Source organism: Tachyglossus aculeatus, chromosome 13, assembly GCF_015852505.1.
Source record: "Tachyglossus aculeatus isolate mTacAcu1 chromosome 13, mTacAcu1.pri, whole genome shotgun sequence".
Classification (NCBI taxonomy): Eukaryota; Metazoa; Chordata; class Mammalia; order Monotremata; family Tachyglossidae; genus Tachyglossus; species Tachyglossus aculeatus.
In genome coordinates this window covers 19,346,746-19,367,045 of record NC_052078.1, presented here as the reverse complement: position 1 = coordinate 19,367,045, position 20,300 = coordinate 19,346,746, and the positions used below count along the sequence as shown (strand labels likewise).

At 45.7% G+C, this 20,300-nt stretch overlaps 1 protein-coding gene across 1 annotated transcript in view; it reads left to right on the top strand.

Annotated features, from left to right (window-relative positions):
• GPR158 (G protein-coupled receptor 158) overlaps positions 1-20,300 on the top strand; it is a 198,622-nt gene that overhangs the window by 144,065 nt on the left and 34,257 nt on the right. The window contains exon 6 of the mRNA XM_038755749.1: positions 16,533-16,642. Coding sequence (XP_038611677.1) covers positions 16,533-16,642 — 110 coding nt within the window. The remainder of the gene's footprint in view (positions 1-16,532; positions 16,643-20,300) is intronic.

Here is a 20,300-nt window from a genome sequence, read left to right as displayed (position 1 = left end):
GAATTGGGAGCTTTTCTGCTTGCCTCAGCTCTATCTGATCTCCAGCCTGACTTTGGAAGCAGTCAGAAACAATTGCTGCCTGTAAAACCTCAGACTCCTAGACATAGTGAGGGGTGGGGTTGGGTGGGGGGGCTGCAGTGTGCAGGGGGTACTTCACTACATCCCCAAGAGCCAGGCAGGAAGTTGCAGTCCGGAGTAAATCATTCGATGGTACGGACCCTATTTTACCCAACCCTGTCTGACCTAGAACATTTGTAAAATTGTTGAGATGTGAACTGGATATCATACACAGAAATGTATTTTGTAAAAACCATCATGACAAAGATGGACTACATTTGTAGAGACAACCCAGCAAGGTAACAAAGAGGCAGAATTGATCAAATCAGGGAAGTTCAATTGGGCTGAGCCACATGAGGGGATGCAAGAGTGATCACCATTTATGCAGGTTATTTTCACGTCTCAAACTCATGCAGGGGAAGCTCCACTCCCCTGTCACCGGCATGCCACACTCATGATCTCTATTTTATAGCACAATCCGGGCTAACCCATGAGGCTCATTCGGTTTTCAGGGCCCAGCTCAGTGGGAAAACCTAATGCTGGGAAAGGTTCTTTCCTCTTGCGGAGGGGTCTGTGTGCAGAGACTCCATCTCTCCGATCTGTGAGTCGTAGAGTCAGGCACCCCATGTCTGACTGCAAGTTGAGTCCACCATTTCCAGGTTACAAAGACAGTAGAATTCAGATCTATTTGGTTAGTCTGGATACTGCATAAAATAATCAAAAATGATTGACCTTAAAACTGAGACTCGAAATGGGTTCAAGCATTAACTCTTGGAGATGAACTGATTGAGTGGCACACAGCTGGACTTGCATTTGAGAAACAGTGGTTATTATTCTCACCGTACTGTGATCTCTGTAAAGCTCCTCCTTTGGAAGGAAAACAAGGAATTCACTTGGTAAGAAAATCATTATGCAGGAGATGTGTCTCAGACATGGAGAGAGGTGGCTGGTGGATAATTACTTGGCCGCTGTGAACCTTGGACTCGTGATGCTTAGGATTTCTTGTTGAGTGGAGACCCACTGGAGGATTTTGAAGGATTCCTGTGTAACCTCTGTTATTGGGAAACAATTAAGATATGAAAGATGTTGAAATAAGCCCCCTGGCAGCTTTGAAAGATGTAGGGGATTTACTTTGGGTCACCTGTTTGGCCAGTGATGATAGAGATTAGCTGAAATAGAAGACAAAGCTATGTAAGCAATTGGAGTCCCAAATTCTTTGTGTGGAATGTGTGTATTGATTTATTTCTCTGCCAATGTTTATTATTTATACCTTCTCTCACACTCTTTTAACTATTGTACAACCATCCATTTGTGTCCACTTGTCTTCTCCATTAGACTGTAAATCTCTTGGGAATAGGAATTGCATTTTCTTTTTCTGTGTGCCCCACAAGCAGCTAGTGCAGTGATCAGGAGACGTGATGCTAATGCTGATGTGAGCTAGAGAGCTCAGGTTTGGAATGAACAACTAGCTCTACTGATTGGATGTTTCTCCTCTAATACAAGCCAACAGGCATTCCTTTGTGTCACAACCCTGCTCATTCCTATTTGGTTGTAAATTTTCCTGGTTGGGAAGATTATAGAAACCTTGAACTAGGTGATCTCTAGCTGGGGAGTCTTCTTACTTTCTTTAGTACCATCCACCTGCCTTTCTCCTAAATAGACTGCAAAGAAGTGACATGCTTTCTAGACACCCTCTGGGAGATGAAGCAGATCTTCCAGGAGTCTGGTCTACATTTGGACCAGGAGGGCTGTTGACTGCCTGCCAATTTTTGAAGGAAAGATGTATTATTGTAGTTCAGTGGCTGTCCCCATCAGGATCTTCGGGAGAAAACAGAAGCCTCCTTTCTTTTGCCCAGTGGGGCTCATTTCCTGATCGAGTTCTCTGCCAAGTACAACAGTAAAAAAAAAACAACAAAAAAAACCCCCCAAAAACCATCTGAGATCTTGTGAGTCTTCCAAAAAATGCCGCGTCTGCTCTCTGAACTCTCTGTTCGGTCAAGGAAGCTCTTAAAAAGGCATGAATCAAAATGAGCATACCCTTTTTGTGCAACAAACACAACAATGGTTTTCCCTCTCATTTCCCACTGCAACAATGACTCATAAGATCATGAGCAGTGCTATTACTGAGTCAAACCAAATGGACAATTCATCAATTTACTGAGGCCCTGCTGTGAGGAAAACACTACACCAAGTGCTTGGGAGAATTCACTAGAGGTTAAAGAGACGATTCCTACCCTCAAGGAGCCTACAGTATAATAAGGAGCTAATTATATTGTAAAGATGCTTGGAGGAAATATATAATTGCCCTACTTGGTATATTGTCATGGGCTGTCTAAAATCCATAACTTTTTTTCTCTGCAGTTCTAATTTTCCCTCTTTAAACACATTGTAGACCACTTAGGCATAAATGTATTCAAACCCCTCTTAAACCTACCGAGAGCTTTGGTCCAAAACTGACGGCTGAGGATCAGGAGAGTTGAAGACTGCTCATTTCCTGTGGGCTGAGTTACCTTGCTGAGATTAGGAGTCACTGCTGGACCCTTGCCACCTGCAGGACTCAGAGTACTATTTTTTTGCAACCCTTCCAGATGTAAGTCCTTTTAACACATCAAAGACAGCAGTCGTTTGAGAAGCATCAAGGCCCAGTGGAAAGAGCTCAGGCCCTGGAGTCAGGACCTGGGTTCTACTCCCGGTTCTACCCCTTGCCTGATATGTGATCCTGGGCCAGTCAACGTCTCAGTGCCTGTTTCTTCACCTTTAAATTGGGGATTCAATACCTGTTCTTCCTGCTACTTAGACTATGATCCCTGTGTGGGACACGGACTGTGTCCGACTGATTATCTTGTATCGACCCCAGTGCTTAGTACAGTGCTTGGCACATTAGTAAACGCCTAACAAGTAGCTTTTGTCATGGGCAGGTTCAAGCCTTTGTTCAGTCATTTGGCATCATTTTTGAGCACCTGTGCCAAGTGTTGTAGTATGCATAGGGGAGGATACACTAGAATGAATGTACATGAAACCTGTCCTCCTTCCTTTCGTTTCTTCCATTTTTTCATCCAGGCTGAAGTTAAGTATGGAATCAGAATCTTTACTGCAGCGACAAAGGAGGCTGTGGTATTGGGTCAAACTCCTCCCTGGAATTCGTGGCTAGCAGAATTGAAATGGGATGGAACAGCACCCTCCCCAATGAACCATTCCTCCCCCAGTTACCTACTAGGTTGACTTAAATAGCCATTTCCAAACCCTAAGGATTTTTCCTTTGCTGTTGAGCTCCGCATTGTGGGTTCGAGCCAAATGGGAGAGCTTGACTCTTTGATCATGCCTGCCAGGGAGCAGATTTAAATCACAACTGTAATGAAAGTCCTTTGTGGACCTTTCTTTTCCCTAGCCTCACTTCCAACATTACTGATTCCATTTCTGTCTTTTCATTCATCCTAGATCCTCCTGGCCTTATTGAGTTTATCTCTGGTCCTCAGGCAGGCCCCACGCTGCTCTCTGTAAATGTCATTTGTAAAGACGGAGGTGTTTTCATCAAGCATTCTGTTCCAGAAGGTTTGATAGTTTGAATTCACGATGAAGGGTAGATCGAGTAAAGCGGGCTTTGTTCTGCTTTTACTTTTAAGCCGAGCTGTCGGAAACAGAGCTGAGGTTGGTGTATCGTGGAGTTTGGTTGCTAGCTTGTCCTGTCAGGTTAAGCACAATGTGACGGGAGAGGTCTGAGAGAAGGCCCTTCGGACACCAGCCCCACCCACACAGTTTTCCCTCTCTTCATGTCTGCAATCAAATCTGGATCCTCAAGTTCTCTGTTGGAATTGTGAGGCCCTACAAGTGCACATTTTATTCTGACCAATTCAGTCTATGGAAAGTCCTACTTAAGGTCAGGATGTAGCGTCCTAGGTAAACTGCGTTAAACCTACAGTGTGATCTTGGCCAGGCACCTAACTTCTCTGGGACTCAATTTTCCCATCTGTAAAATGGTTATGAAATACCTAGTCTCCTTCCCCCTCAGACTACGAGCCCTATTTGGGACAGGGACTGGGTCGGTCCTGATTATCTTGTATCTTCCCAAATTTCCCTCCTTGGCCTTCACCCGGTGCCACTCCCCTGCCGTTCTCGTGGCAGCCGCAACAGAGCAGAGAAAGAAAACAGGGAGGAGGGAATGGAGGGACTAGATAGGGCTTAGGTTCCATTCTTGCTCCCCTCTCTCTCCTCTTCCTTGCCTTCCCTTCTCCCGGTCAGCACGTGAGGTCCCCCTTCCCAACCTTCCACCCTCCCAAACACGAGCATTGGTTTTGGATATTCCAATTATTACCTGCTGCTGGAGCTCAGTCAAGAGAAGCCAGATTCCTCCCTATCTCTGGGTTCCTGGGCCTTCCCTAATTTACATGGGTGTCTTAAGCTCTCTTCCCTTTGATTTCTTTTGCAAGCAACAGCTATGTCCCCAAACAGCAATTGGAACGTGCCAAAAGATGATGAATGTGTGTAGTGACATTTGGGTAAAACGTTTCTGTGTTTCTGTGAAATGTTTCCACAGCTGTGGTCTGTAGCTGTGACTGAAACCACGGGAGAGAGACCTTTAGAAGATCAGGCAAATGGCATCATGAAATTGTTAACAGGCATTTTAAATTAAACAATACCATTTGGGTCTTTCCTTTTAGCTAAGGAGCCATGCATGCTTCGTTAGCTCTCTGGGCGATTACTACCTCAGAGCTGATCCAGCTCTTTAATAGAGTGAGGAGGCAATTCACCAAAAAATGCTTAGCTTGTAATGTAGACCAGTGGCCTCTGGCCTTCCCATCAGGCCGCCTGTTCACAAGCAATCTGGGTGGTGTTCTTTTTGGGTTAGTGAGGTCGGCTTGATCTGCAAGCCCTTTCTACCCCTACTCCACAGTCGCTTTGGCCTTCGCCTCCCCAACCCTTTGGAACGAAGTGATTGTAGCAGTTCAAGCAGTCAGCCGCAGATTCCTGAGGGATGAGGAACTCTGGGCTGATCTGGTTGCTTTTGTCTCGGATTGGGTGAGTGGTGACTCCCTCTGGTCAGGGGATCTGCTTACGTTTCCCTCAAGTTTGCCTCATTCCATCGCTCTGAACAACCGTCAGCCGACTTTTGCATCCTACCCATTGGTCCTCTAATCAGGGTTGGTGCTAGGAGTCCGGCGGCTCCGCACTCCGTCTCCTGGGCCCATGGCACAGATTGAGATCCCTCAGGTGGGCCACCAGGGCACTGGTGGGAATTTCCTCCATCTGACTGTCCCGCCTGCTTTGGTTTCCTGTGACCTTGTCCCTAACTCACTCTTGATTCTCTTGCATCTACCCCAGCACTTAGAGCAGTGCTTGTCACATAGCAACCACTTAACAAATATTATTATTATTATTATTATCATTATTATCATCATTAATTACAATTACCACCTGCTCCATTTCTTTTCTTCTCCCTCCCGCTTATATTGTGAGCCCCATGTGGGGACAGGGACTGTACCTACCCCAGTGCTCAGTACAGTGCTTGGGACATAGTGAGCACTTAACACATGTCACAGTTATTAAGGACTCTCCCATCTGTCTCCCCCTGTAGACTGTAAGCTCATAATTGGCACGGAATGTGTCCATTATATTGTTATAGTGTACCTCTCCCAAGCACTTAGTACATTGCTCTGCACATAGTAAGTGCTCACTAAGTATGATTGACTAACTGATCTTTTCCTCAAAGCCTTCCTTCCTTCCTTCCTTCCTTCCTTCCTTCCTTCCTTCCTTCCTTCCTTCCTTCCTTCCTTCCTTCCTTCCTTCCTTCCTTCCTTCCTTCCCTCCTTCCCTCCCTCCTTCCCTCCCTCCTTCCTTCCTTCCTTCCTTCCTTCCTTCCTTCCTTCCTTCCTTCCTTCCTTCCTTCCTTCCTTCCCTCCCTCCTTCCCTCCGTCCTTCCTTCCTTCCTTCCTTCCTTCCTTCCTTCCTTCCTTCCTTCCTTCCTTCCATTTGAGCGCTTACTGTGTTCAGAGCACTGTACTAAGCGCTTGGGAAGTACGAGTTGGCAGCATATAGAGATGGTCCCTACCCAACAGCGGGCTCACAGTCTAGAAGGGGGAGACAGGCAACAAAACAAAACATATTAACAAAATAAAATAAATAGAATAGTAACTATGTACAAGTAAAATAGAGTAATAAATCTGTACAAACATATATGCAGGTGCTGTGGGGAGGGGAAGGAGGTAGGGTGGGGGGGAGGGGGAGAGGAAGGAGGGGGCTCAGTCTGGGAAGGCCTCCTGGAGGAGGTGAGCTCTCAGTAGGGCTTTGAAGGGAGGAAGAGAGCTAGCTTGGCGGATGTGCAGAGGGAGGGCATTCCGGGCCAGGGGGAGGATATGGGCCGGGGGTCGACAGCGGGACAGGCGAGAATGAGGCGCAGTGAGGAGGTGAGCAGCGGCCGAGGAGCGTAGGGTGCGGGCTGGGCTGTAGAAGGAAAGAAGGGAGGTGAGGTAGAAGGGGGCGAGGTGATGGACAGCCTTGAAGCCGAGAGTGAGGAGTTTTTGCCTGATGCGTAGGTTGATTGGTAGCCACTGGAGATTTTTGAGGAGGGGAGTAACATGCCCAGAGCATTTCTGCACAAAGATGATCCGGGCAGTAGCGTGAAGTATAGATTGAAGTGGGGAGACACAGGAGGATGGGAGATCAGAGAGGAGGCTGATGCAGTAATCCAGTCGGGATAGGATGAGCGATTGAACGAGCAGGGTAGCGGTTTGGATGGAGAGGAAAGGGCGGATCTTGGCGATGTTGCGGAGGTGAGAGCGGCAGTTTTTGGTGATGGATTGGATGTGAGGGGTGAACGAGAGAGCAGAGTCGAGGATGACACCAAGGTTGCGGGCTTGTGAGATGGGAAGGTTGGTAGTGCCGTCAACAGTGATGGGAAAGTCAGGGAGAGGGCACGGTTTGGGAGGGAAGATAAGAAGTTCAGTCTTGGAAATCTCGGAAATATTCAATCCTGCCATGTCCAAGTCGCCTTCTAGAGAAAGCTGAATATTTGCCTGAACTGAAGATTGTTGTCAGAAACTTACAAGAAATGGGGAAAATACTTAAATATTTGAGTGTTATATAAATGCTATAAAAGGCAGGGACTGTATCTTATCATCCTTAGCCTTGGGCTTTGGGTACCGTCACTGAAGATAGTTCAGGCATGCTCTTTTGTGGAGGTCAGAGGTGAGATAAGCCAACCTCTTCTGGATCCTATGAACCTTTTTAAAAACCTTAATGCTCCATTTCCACAGAGAAGGAGAACAGTGTTCCTTAAACCTTGCTTCCTCCCCCAGGATGGTCTTGTATTTTCTACGGCCAGAATTCAAACCAAATTGGTGCAATTATTAAAAACATATTTAAAATGTATAAGGATAAGTGCTTATTCTCATTGTACCTCTCACCCAAAGGGTAGCAAATAGTGTGTCATCTAAACTCTGTGCATAATTAGCCTGTGTCAGCTCTGCCTTCAGGCCAACAAATAGCAGCTGTTCACCTAGGTCTAAATTTCTGCTGAAATGTTAATGCCATCTGTTGATTTCTAAATATAATCCATATTCAAACCAAGTCAGGAGTTACACCTTGAATATATTCAGCTGTTTGATAAGATGCCTAAATCTAGGTGCTATCAGACTCTAACATCTGAATAGCGAACCATTTTTCATACCTAGGTTTTAATTTTAAGTAAATCTGAAGTAGGGCAGTGTCTAGCATTTGAAGGGAAAGTTTAGTTTATTACTGGTAGTAATCCTTTATTGTTTTACTGCTTATGTTAAGCCTATATTTATTGACCAGCTCAGAGTTCCTAGGAAACAAGGTACTAGCTAAATCCATGGTAGTCCTCTAGACTGTAACCTCATTGTGGGCAGGGAACGTGAATACCAACTATGTTAAATCGTACTCTCCCAAGTGCTTAGTACAGTGTCCTGTATGTGGTAACCACTCAATAAATCTGATTGATTGATTGACTCATTAATAGTAGCAGTGTTATTTTACTTTCCCATTGAGTAAGCACATTGACTGTGGGTTGACAAATGGGAATTAGGTAAGGTTGTGATAACTACCACTGCATTTACTTTGTACTTTATTTCTAATTCTCGTGACGCTACCTAATGCTCATTTTGGGAAGGCTGCTTGATTGTATCTACTTACAGGAGCTATATCGCTGGGGTTCAGCCCTATTTCATGGCAGGGACTATTCTTATGGTGGTTTGGCCTACAATAAGAAAGCAAAATCATTAACTACCCAAGGGCCAGACCACTTCAACCTTACCCCACATCAGTACCTATCTCCATATCTCCATCTGGAGCCAAACTAAAGTGGTACCCCAGATCTCCAAACCAACATTCACCATGGGTATTTCAAAACACATGTTGCCACTGGGGCTGAAAAACAGGGAAATGCCTTGAGGCTTCATGACATTGGAAAACTCAGCAGCAGTGGCCTCCTTTAGCTCAGCATTAGCTCATTATCAGTAACCAAAAGAAACCCCACACATGGACAAGATATAGATATGGTCTCTGATCCCCAAAGGGCTCAAAAGTCTAAGTGTAAGGGTGGGGAGAGGGTTATACACTGCACTGACATAGAAGGAAAGATCATGAGACAGGGTCACTTCTAGGCCGTAAGCTTGTCGTGGGCAAGGAACATGTCTGTGGATTCTGTTGCTCTCCCAAGTGCTTAGTACAGTGCCCTGCACACAGTAAGTGCTCAGTAAATTCCATTGGTGAATGGTGACAATACATACAAGAGCAGGAGGGAAGTGTTCCTAAAAGAGCAGAGTTTCAGACTCCTCACAGCTCAATCCTGCCATCACAAAAGGCATTCTTACATTAAAATATCTTTTAGCCTTATGAGTCTTTTAACCCGGCCAAAGGACTTTTGAAATGCCATGTTCTACTTACCTATATTTTACATAATAAGGTGTCACCCCTAGGCCTCAGAAGCTATTTTTAAAATGTTGGGGTGCGGTGGGGGGTTTGAAGGCAAGAAGGCTATAGCTGATTGTTACCGAAGATATTTCCGCAACGTTGAACCTAAAACTACGGATGACTACCCAACATTTGAGCCAGTTTTACACACCGCTGTTAGACTAATATTTATAAATGTGTGATTTTCACATCGTTGGGGTTAGAGCTATTTAGTTAGGGTACTTTGGTTTTAGCTGTGTGGGAGTTGAGAATAAATGTGACTAATAGTCCACCCACAATATGATGTTCCAAACTTTATTGAATACCAGAGTCCAAGTGAGAGGCAGGTAGAATTGGGACATTTTAGAATTTCAGTCATTTTCCACCTACGGGATTTTGGAATGCTGTAGTTTAATGGGCTGCAGAATAGCAGTGGCCCTGTGTGGGCAGTGTGTCAAGAATCCTCACCCAAGGTGGATTGACACTCAGGTGGGTTTCATTAATCCTGGGAGGGAGTGGATCATCGTCATCGTCATCATCATCATCATCATCATCATCAAATTATGTACGGAAAAATTATTGTTCAAGAACCTGTTTTTGACCTAGCACCACAAAAAGGAGATTTCCCTGGATGTAGTTCTCCCCCTGATTAAGAGTAGAACTTTGAAAGGATTTGGGGTATGGAGGAAAAATGAGGGTCCCTTCTGAATTCATTGGTCCAGCCATGCTTATATAGAGAGATTGATCCCCATAGGTTCTGCCAACATCTCAGTGGGATAATCAATCAATCAATCGTATTTATTGAGCGCTTACTGTGTGCAGAGCACTGTACTAAGCGCTTGGGAAGTACAAGTTGGCAACATATAGAGACAATCCCTACCCAACAGTAGGCTCACAGTCTAAAAGGAAGCTAGAGTTAGCTTTCTAAAAAATAGGTATATTTTAAAAGTTTACTGCATGTCAGACGCTGTACTAAGCCCTGTGGTAGACACGAGGTAATCAGGTTGGAAACAGTCTCTGGCCCACATGGCAGTCAGAAGGACCTGGGTTCTAATCCCAGCTCCTCCACTTGTCTGCCCTGTGACCTTGGGCAAGTCACTTCGGTTCTCTGTGCCTCATTTACCTCTTCTGTACAGGGAGGGTTAAGAATGTGAGCACCATGCGGAACAGGGACCATGTCCAACCTGACAACCTTGTATCTACCCCAGTGCTTAGTACAGTGCCTGGCATGTAGTAAGTTCTTAACAACTGACATTAAAAAAAAACCTCGTGCAACAAGTACATTAATAAGGAAAGAAGAGCAGGCCACTCATTGGGTTTAGTCTGTCTTCCCCTCACTTGGAGGTCCACATGGCAGAGTTGCACTTGGAAGCCCTATTCACTTTTGCTGGAATAGGATGGATGTTCCCTAGGGGTGGAATCAGCGGGTCCTAACTCCTTCGTTCCTTTTCTTTCTTCCTAGTAATCCCTGAATTTTACTCTTTTCTTTGCCAACATTGGCTTGTTCTCATAGGCCTGGGGCCACCTCTTTAACAAATCGTTCATAGTAAGAAATCCGAATCTTCATATGCTGCAAATGACAGGACAAGACATTTCCACAGTGAAGGTTTCTTTGCTCACTTTCAGAGGGCTTGCTTGATGCTTTTTGGTGAGAAAATGGTGAAGTGGATTGCTAATGTTTTCAACTCCTAAAACAGACTCAGGCAGACTGATTAGGTTATCTCTGAATAATAACAATAATAATAATGATGGCATTTGTTAAGTGCTTACTGTGTGCAAAGCACTGTTCTAAGCGCTGGATATGGCAGTGTCACCTCTTTGCAGGGTCCATTTTAATTAAATGTGGCTTTTTATATTCACCCCAAATAATAAATGTGGTATCTGTTAAGCGCTAACTCTTCGCCAAGCACTATACTGAGCAGTGGGGTAGGTTCATTCATTCAGTCGCATTTATTGAGCGCTTACTGTTTGCAGAGCACTGTACTAAGTGCTTGGGAAGTACAAATTGGCAACCCAGGTAGATACAAAGTAAACGGCATCGGCACTGACCCTGTCCCTCATAGAGCTCACAGTCTTCATCCCCATTTTACAGATGAGGTAACTGAGGCAAAGAGAAGCTAAGTGACTTACCCAGGGTCACACAGCAGAGAAGTAGGGGTGCCAGAATTAGAATCCAGGCCCATGCTGTATACTTACTGTTTTTCTTCTCTACATATGCCCATGGTTGATCCTACTTGAAGAAAAAAAATATGCTGCTTTCAAGTGAAGTCGTAGTCCATGGCCAGCTATTGGCATATAAATGAAAAAGCGGTGAATTAGACGAATGGGGAAAAAAAAATTAGGTTGCTGTTCAAGTTCAAATTAATTTGAAAATCATTTGGAATTGTATTTTCCTGAAAGCGGTTTACTCGGAGGTCCCCAATTGGGTTTAACACAAGGCCTTAGTCTCAAATGAAATAAAAAATGAATGAAGACTTCCAGATTAAAAAAATGAAATCTAGCGTACTAGTGCATCAGCTCCATAATCACTTGGATATTTGATCAAAACAAGAGCTTCATGATGAAGTAGGCAGGGGGTGGCCCAGCTAAAGAGAGTGTGCTTTCTGAGTCTTAAAGTGGGACCAGAGGTGGGGACTTCCTTGGCGGGGGGACTGGGGAAAGTTGTTTGGGTTCAGTCCTGGAAGGTGGTACAGAACCAATGTTCCAAGATATGGGAGGGAGAAAGCCGGGAAGAGAATCAGTCGTATTTATTGAGTGCTTACTGTGTGCAGGGCACTGTACTAAGCACTTGGGAGAGTACAGCGCAAGAATATAGCAGGCACGTTCCCTGCCCACCATGAGCTAGGCAGAATATGTAGCAAGAAACAGAGTCAGAGTGACACAAAGGGTGGAAGGAAGACCCAAAGGGAATCGGAGAGACAAAGAGAGAGGCAGCGTGACTTAGTGGAAAAATCCCGGGCTTGGGAGTCAGAGGTCGTGAGTTCTAATCCTGGCTCCGCCACTTGTCAGCTGTGTGACTTTGGGCGAGTCACTTCACTTCTCGGTGCCTCAGTTACCTCATCTGGAAAATGGGGATGAAGGGTGGGAGCCCCATGTGGGACAACCTGATTACCTTGTGTCTACCCCAGCGCTTAGAACAGTGCTTGGCACGTAGTAAGTGCTTAATAAATACCGTAATTATTAATTAGAGAACAGACGGAGAACCAGACACACAGGCAGTCAGGCAGGGAGGAGAGAGTGGAAAAACACTGGCCTGGGAGTCAGAGGACTTGAGTTCTAATCCCAGCTTCTTCACTTGTCTGCTGTGTGTACTTGGGCGAGTCGCTTAACTTCTCTGTGCTTCAGTTACCTCATCTGAAAAATGGGAATTAAGATTGTGAGCTATATGTGGGACCAAGACTGTGTCCAAACAGATTATCTTGTATCTAGCCCAGACCTTAGTACAGCGTCTGGCACATAATAAGTGCTGAACAAGAGAAAAAAAAAAGAAATAAAGAAATGGAGAGTGGCACAGAATCACCCAGAAAGACTGAGGCCTAGAAAGGGAGGCGGGTGGGGGGGAAAGTGGGACATTGGTACTGTCCCATTTTCCAATCTTAGCCTCTTATTTTTGATTTTGGTATTCTTAAATGTCCTCATTCTCTGTAATTTAATTCTCCTCTCTGCGCATCTCTCCTCCCTCACAATAATAATAATAGTGATTATTATGATATTTGGTAAGCGCTTACTGTGTGTCAGGAACTATACTAAGCACTGGGGTGGATACAAGCAAATCAGGTTGGACACAGCCCCTGTCCCAGATGGGGCTCACAATCTCAATCTCCATTTTACAGATGAGGGAACTGAGGCCCAGAGAAGTGAAGTGACTTGCCCAAGTTAACACAGCAGATAAGTGGCAGAGCCAGGTTTAGAACCCAGGTCCTTCTTATTCCCAAGCCCATGCTTTATCCACTAGGCCACTCTGCTTCTTCAGATTGTGAGTTTCCTGTGGAGCCAGAACTGTGTCTAATTTGTTTATATTGTATGTACCCCAGGATGTAGCACAGTGCTTTTTTCCACAGTAAGCATTCAATAAATACCGTTGAATGAATCAGCATGTATTAAACACCATATCTGACTATAGCCCCAGTAGGAATGACATAGCTCTTTGTCAGAACTTTCAAGACTGCTCATGTTAGGTCAATCAATCAATCAATCGTATTTATTGAGCGCTTACTGTGTGCAGAGCACTGTACTAAGCGCTTGGGAAGTACAAGTCGGCAACACTTGTACTGAACTTCCTCGGTGTTCAGTTTTCCAGGGGATGGGTTTTGGGTCTCTGGACGAAAAGTGGCACCCCACCTTGTCCTAGCGTGACCCAGATGGAATCTGAATCCCTGATGTGGGTGCAGAAGTGAACCATGAGAACCCCCAACCAAAAGCCATGTAGATCTGGGAACCGGTTGAAGGATGCCATTCTGCCCCTGTTGGTTCTGGCTGGGGGGTGAGGTAATAATAATAATAATAATAATAATAATAATAATAATAATAATAATGGCATTTATTAAGCGCTTACTATGTGCAAAGCACTGTTCTAAGCGCTGGGGAGGTTACAAGACCATCAGGTTGTCCCACGGGGGGCTCACAGTCTTAATCCCCGGATGAGGTAACCGAGGCCCAGAGAAGTGAAGTGACTTGCCCAAAGTCACACAGCTGACAATTGGCGGAGCTGGGATTTGAACCCATGACCTCTGACTCCAAAGCCCGGGCTCTTTCCACTGAGCCACGCTGCTTCTCAATTCCCAATTCCCTGCAGCTGCTCCAGTCCTGGAGATGGTGTCAGGAGAGAGCGAAGGGACGAGGGAAAGGACCCTCTAAGCCGATGCTCCTTTATCAATTCTCACTGGGCCTCGATGTCACTTGCCTGCAGGGTGGTGACGCCGGGTTGGTGAAATGACTACGGCCACATCAATCAGTCCAGGGTGACTCAACCGCTCTGATGACCAGAGGACAGGCGTCATGTCAGCTTAGCATGGCCTGCCTGCTGTGAGTCAGGCACACACATACGCACCGCTATCTTTTCTGAGCCAAGCTGACGGTACCGATGATGCTATTCCGACCTGCCTGGGTTGATAAGGCTGAAAAGGTTGACAGGTGGGGGCATCGTCAGCTGCGTCATCTCGGAACACAAAGGAAACAACATGAAGCTGTCTGGTAATTCCAGAGGCATCTCCAAAGCAGCTTGTTCAGCTGCCAGATGGCTCGATTAGAAAAGAAAAGCTGCTCGTGGAAAAACAGAGAGCTTACCTGGAGGTGTTTTCAGAGCTCCCTGGTCGGAAAAGCAGGAGTCTTCATCAGGAGCGGGGAAAGGGATGACGTGAGGTTTGGCGTTTTAGGTCTGAGCCACAGTCGTTTTTAACACGCGGAATTAAAACCCACTTTGATTCTAGGCAGACAAAAATTCACATTTTTGTGGTATTTTTAAGGACTTACTATGTGCCAGGCACTGCGCTAAACACCGGGGTATATACAAGCTAATCAGGTTGGACACAGTCCATGTCCCCTATGGGCCTCACAGTCTTAATCCCCATTTTACAAGTGAGGTAACTGAAGCCCGGAGAAGTTAAATGACTTGCCCAAGGTCACACAGCAGATAAGTGGCAGAGCTAGGATTAGAACTCAGGTCCTTCTGACCCCCAGACCTGTGCTCTATGCACTAGGCCATGCTACTTCTCACATTTTCTATCTTAAATGAATGTCTAGGAGTTTGGAGTCTCTCTGTTCTTGGGACAGACGTGGTGTCTTTCTTGGGTGGGGGAAGCTGGAGTGGGTAACAATAATAATAATTGTAAAAAATGATTCTTACTGTTATTATTACGTTATTTGTTAAGTGCTTACTATGTGCCAAGCACTGTACTAAGCTCTGGGGTAGATACAAGATATTCAGGTGCTACATGAGACCCACGTGGACTAAGCAGGAGGGAGAACAGATAATGAATTCCTATTTTGCACTCGAGGGAACTGAGGCACAGAGAAGTTAAGTGACTGGCAGTTGAGTGGCCGAGCGGGATTAGAACTCAGGACCTTTGACTTCCAGGCCTGTGCTCTTTCCACTAGGCCATACTGCTTCTAGTAAGGGTTGGTGGTCCAGGGACCCTCTGAGACCCTCCCTGCACCCTCATTTCCCTCTGCATGGTGGCTTCTGGGGGGTGCTGGCAGGATATGTGGGATCTGTGGGAGGAGTAAAGGACAATGCTGCCGTCACAGGAGTTTTTGCGCGAGACTGTCTCAACTGCCCGTCCCAAAGTGGATCGAAGAAGAGCAGATTTAGATCTGTGAGGTGGGAAAATCGTCTGGCAGAATAGAGAACGCCTAGGAGAGCGACCAGTATAAGAACACGAGCACCGCAGGTACCGGGTTGGACCAGTGGCCCAACCAGCCCAGAATTCTGTCTCCAATCAATCAATCAGTGGTATTTATTGAACACTTACTGTACTAAGCGCTTGGGAGACATTGGTAGTCACATTTCCTGCCCACGAGCTCACAGTCTAATGGCAGCGAAAGGTTGTGTGGTGATACTGGGTAATGAATGGATGCCCTTGTGGACATCCATCCTCAGGGTAGAGGAGAACCATCCAACAGCCCTAATGTTCCCCTCTTCATTATTATTTTCATTCATTCATTCATGATGGGCTCTGATGGAGGAGACCCCTTGGATTGTGTAGCTGGAACAGCTCCAGCCTCTTCCCACCCTGCTACTGCTTGGACAGGTCTTCACAGGTCAAATTTACAGGTTGGTTTAGCTCAAGCAATGAGCTGCCCAACTGAGAATGCTGGCTATCTCCTTTCCATACCATCATCAGTGTCTGTTCTCAGCATCTTCATCAGTGTCTGTTCTCAGCATGTTCGGAGCAAATCAAAACACGAAGATTAGCCCCCTGCCCCTCCCCAACCTGAAAAGCAAATCCCATAATAATGTGCCATTGATGCAAGCTGAGTTTGTTGATGAACACGGTTAAAACAGATTGTTAATGGTCTTTAAGTCTGTTTTCATTTCAACTACCCATTGGGAAATAAGCTTCTTCGGAGCATGTTCAGTTTGCAGTACATGACAGACACAGACCTCTAGCAGAAGCCCAATGGGATGAGTTTTGCGAATCCTCAGCCAACTTGGTTTTTGTCCAGCCACAGTTGCACAGAAAAATCCAGTGGAAATGCTTCACCACTGCTGAAAGATGACCCCAGCGAGAAGAGGTTCCTCCAAGCCAGCAGCGCGGGTGGGCGTGGGACTCCCAAGTCCTTCTGCCTGTGAAGGTGCAGGGACCAATTCCCAGTGCTAAAAAAGGGTCCCAAAGTGCAAATGGGCAGAGACCTTCCATGCTGTTTCTACCACTGGTTTAGTCCAGGAAAGGAGCCACACCACAGTGGGATTAGCTGCAACACCAAGCCGAACAGGATATTATTCAGGAACGGGCCTAGGTTCTAATCCCCACTCCACCACTTATCCAGTGTGGGACCTTAGGCAAGTCACTTTTCCAGCTTTTCAAAGCTGAAACTGAAAAACTCTTTCTTTCTCTTTAATCTCCCAGGTGATCATTTTGTATTTTGAGCCGAGCGCATTTCGCTGCATTCTCCTCAGATGGGTTCGTCTTCTGGGCTTCGTGACTGTTTATGGAACGGTGACACTCAAACTTCACAGGTATCTCACATTTCTAATTACTTTCCATCTTCTGGGAGGGCAAATGAGTTTTGTTGCAGTGGAGTGATAGGGTGGAGGGTCAACCGCCTTATAAATGTTATCATTTCAATAATGGATAAACATAAATCTTGATTGTATTTTCCTTTCGAGGCCATGACAAATCTACATTTAGGTTTCCCCAGAAACGGCAGTATAACAGATGTCCAGAGAGAGAATATATTTTATGACAAGGGCTTGGGAGAAAGGGTGTATAGGTTTGGTTATGGACCTAGGAAACTGGATTAGGAAATCATCCAAGGATGAACAGTGGAAGAGAAAATGTTTTCTTTTTGGCTGGTTAAAAGGGATTACTTTTGCTTTTCTTCAAAGGTCTGAAAGAAACAGAAAAAAAAATAGAGCAGTAAACTGCACCACCCAAGCCCTTTCTAACAATAATAATAATTGTGGTATTTGTTAAGCACTTACTATGTGGCAGGCACTGGGGTGGATATAAGCAAATCGGGTTGAACACAGTCCCCATCCCACATGGGGTTTACAGTCTCAGTCCCCATTTTACAGATGAGGGAACTGAGGCCCAGAGCAGTGAAGTGATTCACCCAAAATCACATAGCAGACAAGTGGCGGAGCCGGGATTTGAACCCATGACCCTCTGAGTCCCAGGCACGTGCTTTCTCCACTGCGCCATGCTGCCAGCACCACAGTGTGGGGTTGGTTGGAGTTCTCTGGGATTTTGGTAGGAGAGGGAGATAATTACTTCCACCATTATTACCTTTTACATGTTAACTGGTTTCTGTGTGCAGAGCAATGGTCTAAGGGCTGTGGTGTGGTGCAAGAAAAATAGTTAGCTCATGGTTTCTTGGCTTCCGGGGCTCGCAAGAGGATCTAACAAGGGGAAGATCTGAGGATAGATCCACCAGGGAAGCAGTAACACAGTTAATAAAGCCAAAATATTTAATCACCCACAATAATAGCAGAAATACCCAGTTATCAGGCTTCTGGCTACTCCTGGCAAGGACTTCCCTAGTCCAAGGGTCCCATCAATAGTCAATTAGTCAGTGGTATTTATTGAGTGCTTACTGTGTTCTCAGCACTGTATTAGGTGCTGGGGAAAGTACAGTGCAATGGAGTTGGTAGACACAATCCCTGCCCACAAGGAGTTTACATTCTTGAGAGAAGTTTCTGCTCCCGCTGTGGCCCCAATGTTGTAACAGTGGGCAAAGTACAATTCCACCTGCCCCACTCCTGCAAGATGGGTTTTCAGTCAGGTGTGAAGGGAGGGGAAGGGAGGCACCCTGGTGCCCAGGGCTCAGATGGAGGAGACCCCTTGGTCTCAGCTCCAGCCTCTGCCCACCCTGCTACTGCTTGGACAGGTCTTCACTGGTCAAATTTACAGGTTGGTTTAGCTCAAGCAATGAGCTGCCCAACTGAGGATGCTGGCGATCTCCTTTCCATACCATCATCAGTGTCTGTTCTCAGCATGTTCATCAGTGTCTGTTCTCAGCATGTTCGGAGTAAATCAAAACACGAAGATTAGCCCCCCCGCCCCTCCCCAACCTGAAAAGCGAATCCCATAATAATGTGCCATTGATGCAAGTTGAGTTTGTTGATGAACATGGTTGAAACAGTCCTATTTTCATTTTCCTTGATGCCTGCTGCTGCTGTTTCTGTCAGACTGTTTGTGTACTGACAGCACAGTGGGGCCCCATAGGTATCAGGATGGCAATAATATTCAATTCTGACTCTGTTTTTGAAATGCTTTGTCTGCAAATATAACATCCAAGTGCATAGATTCTGTACATTTGAGGGAACCACCAAGCACCTGCTGAATTTTGAGCTGAAACGAGGCAACAGACAGCAGGTTGAGTGGAAGAAGTGCTTTCAGGAAACCCTAAGGTATATAACATTCCACAAAGGGACAGAGCTTGAACTGTAAAAATACAGTAGGAGCAGGCCCCATCATGAATTCCATCTGTCAGAAACATAGCGGCTCTTCCGGAGAAAGGAATATCGGAGAGAATCTGAAACAGCATCGGGTTCTCTGATAGAGACAACGATAGGAAAGTGAAACACAGTCTGGTGACAGTCCGACAGATGACCAGCTAGGGGTGGTGAATGCCTATGTCCTTATCACTGCTCCCAGAAATTAATCACATATTTCATGCCAGTGCAAATCCCACTCTTTTAACTCACTAGAGTTTCCCATGTTTAATATTTCTGCCCAACATTGTAATACTGTAACACTGCACCTGATGTAATAATGCAACACTGTAGGACCACAAAGAGTGAAGGAAACCAAGCATAAAACAACATTGTGACACCAAAAAGAGGAAGACATTTTTTTCAATCCATCGCTAAAGCAAGCTGAGAAAATCAAAGGAAAAAAAACCCTAAAGAAGCTGAATAAATGCTGGAATTTTTTTTGACCAGAGTGGTCTGTGCAACACCCTGTGTGTTCGAAGCTGTGTCATTGGAAAGGGCACAGTTGGTCTGTTTAGCACACAGTTACCCACAATAAATAGTTTATCTTTGAATGGGAAATATAATGAGGAATCTGCCTAGTGAGGATTTAATTTTTACAGGAGCACCTCTCACTCCTTCCTATGTGTCATTGTAATTCCTGAGGCTATCCGTGGCTCTTCCAGCTGATTTCCCTCACCTTTCCAGCCTTCAGCAACCTTCTTCACTGGCCCTTCTGCTTCTCGGGGAAACCTCCTCCTCACCAAACCCATCTCTCAGATATTCTCATTGCCTCGTTTCAGACCATCTGTTGATTTTTTTTTCTATTAGCTGCAGCTCCCCAAGAAAGAAAGGTTTATGCTAAAGGTTTGAGCCTACCCATGAATGCAGATATGGCTGAAAAGCCCGATGGCCGACTGATTGACAAGTTCTCCTGCATCATTTGCGAGTAAAGTTCGATCCTTGCTGCGCTAATACTTTTGCCTCATACAGGGGCCGCCTCCGTTTCCGAGACTGCCTCTTGGGATCCTGATTTCTGGAATGGCTCTGTTGGTTGTTACCTGCCAGAACATTCTGTTTGCCACGGTAGTCTTCCAACAGCCTTGTATTTTGAGACTGGGCATCACAAAGTTTTAAAATTCTCACTTTCAAAATGTATTCTCCCTCCCTGACTTGCACTAACCTCCCCTACGAGTCCCCATACAGCAGCTATTTGGGTATCCCGTTGCCAGACCTCATATGTCCTGCCCAGCAGGGTTGTGTTGCTGTGAGTATTGCCTCAGTACTGACTATGAATAATGAATTATAGGCATTTGTTATGAGCTTACTCTGCGCCAAGTGAGTCTTCTGTGTTCCAGGATAGGGTTGCTAGTGATCTCATCCTGCCTTTTGCTATTCGATAGTCTCAGAGGTGATGCTGGTGAGACTGTCAGGAACCGGACGTGCCCAGTAGCAAGTCCAGCTCTTCCCGCCATATAGAAAGTTGGACACCAGCACCCCTTTATAGACCCTCGACGTAGTGTGGAGCTCGATCCCTCAGGTCATCTCACTGTCTACCTGCCCAAGCTATGCGGTCATTTGGGATATATTGACTGAAAAGAACACCCAAGTCAGAGAACATGGGTTGAGGGGAGAGCTTATTGTATTCACTATATGGAAAGTGCCCTCTGTAGACATGGCAAACACTTCCCAAGACCAACCC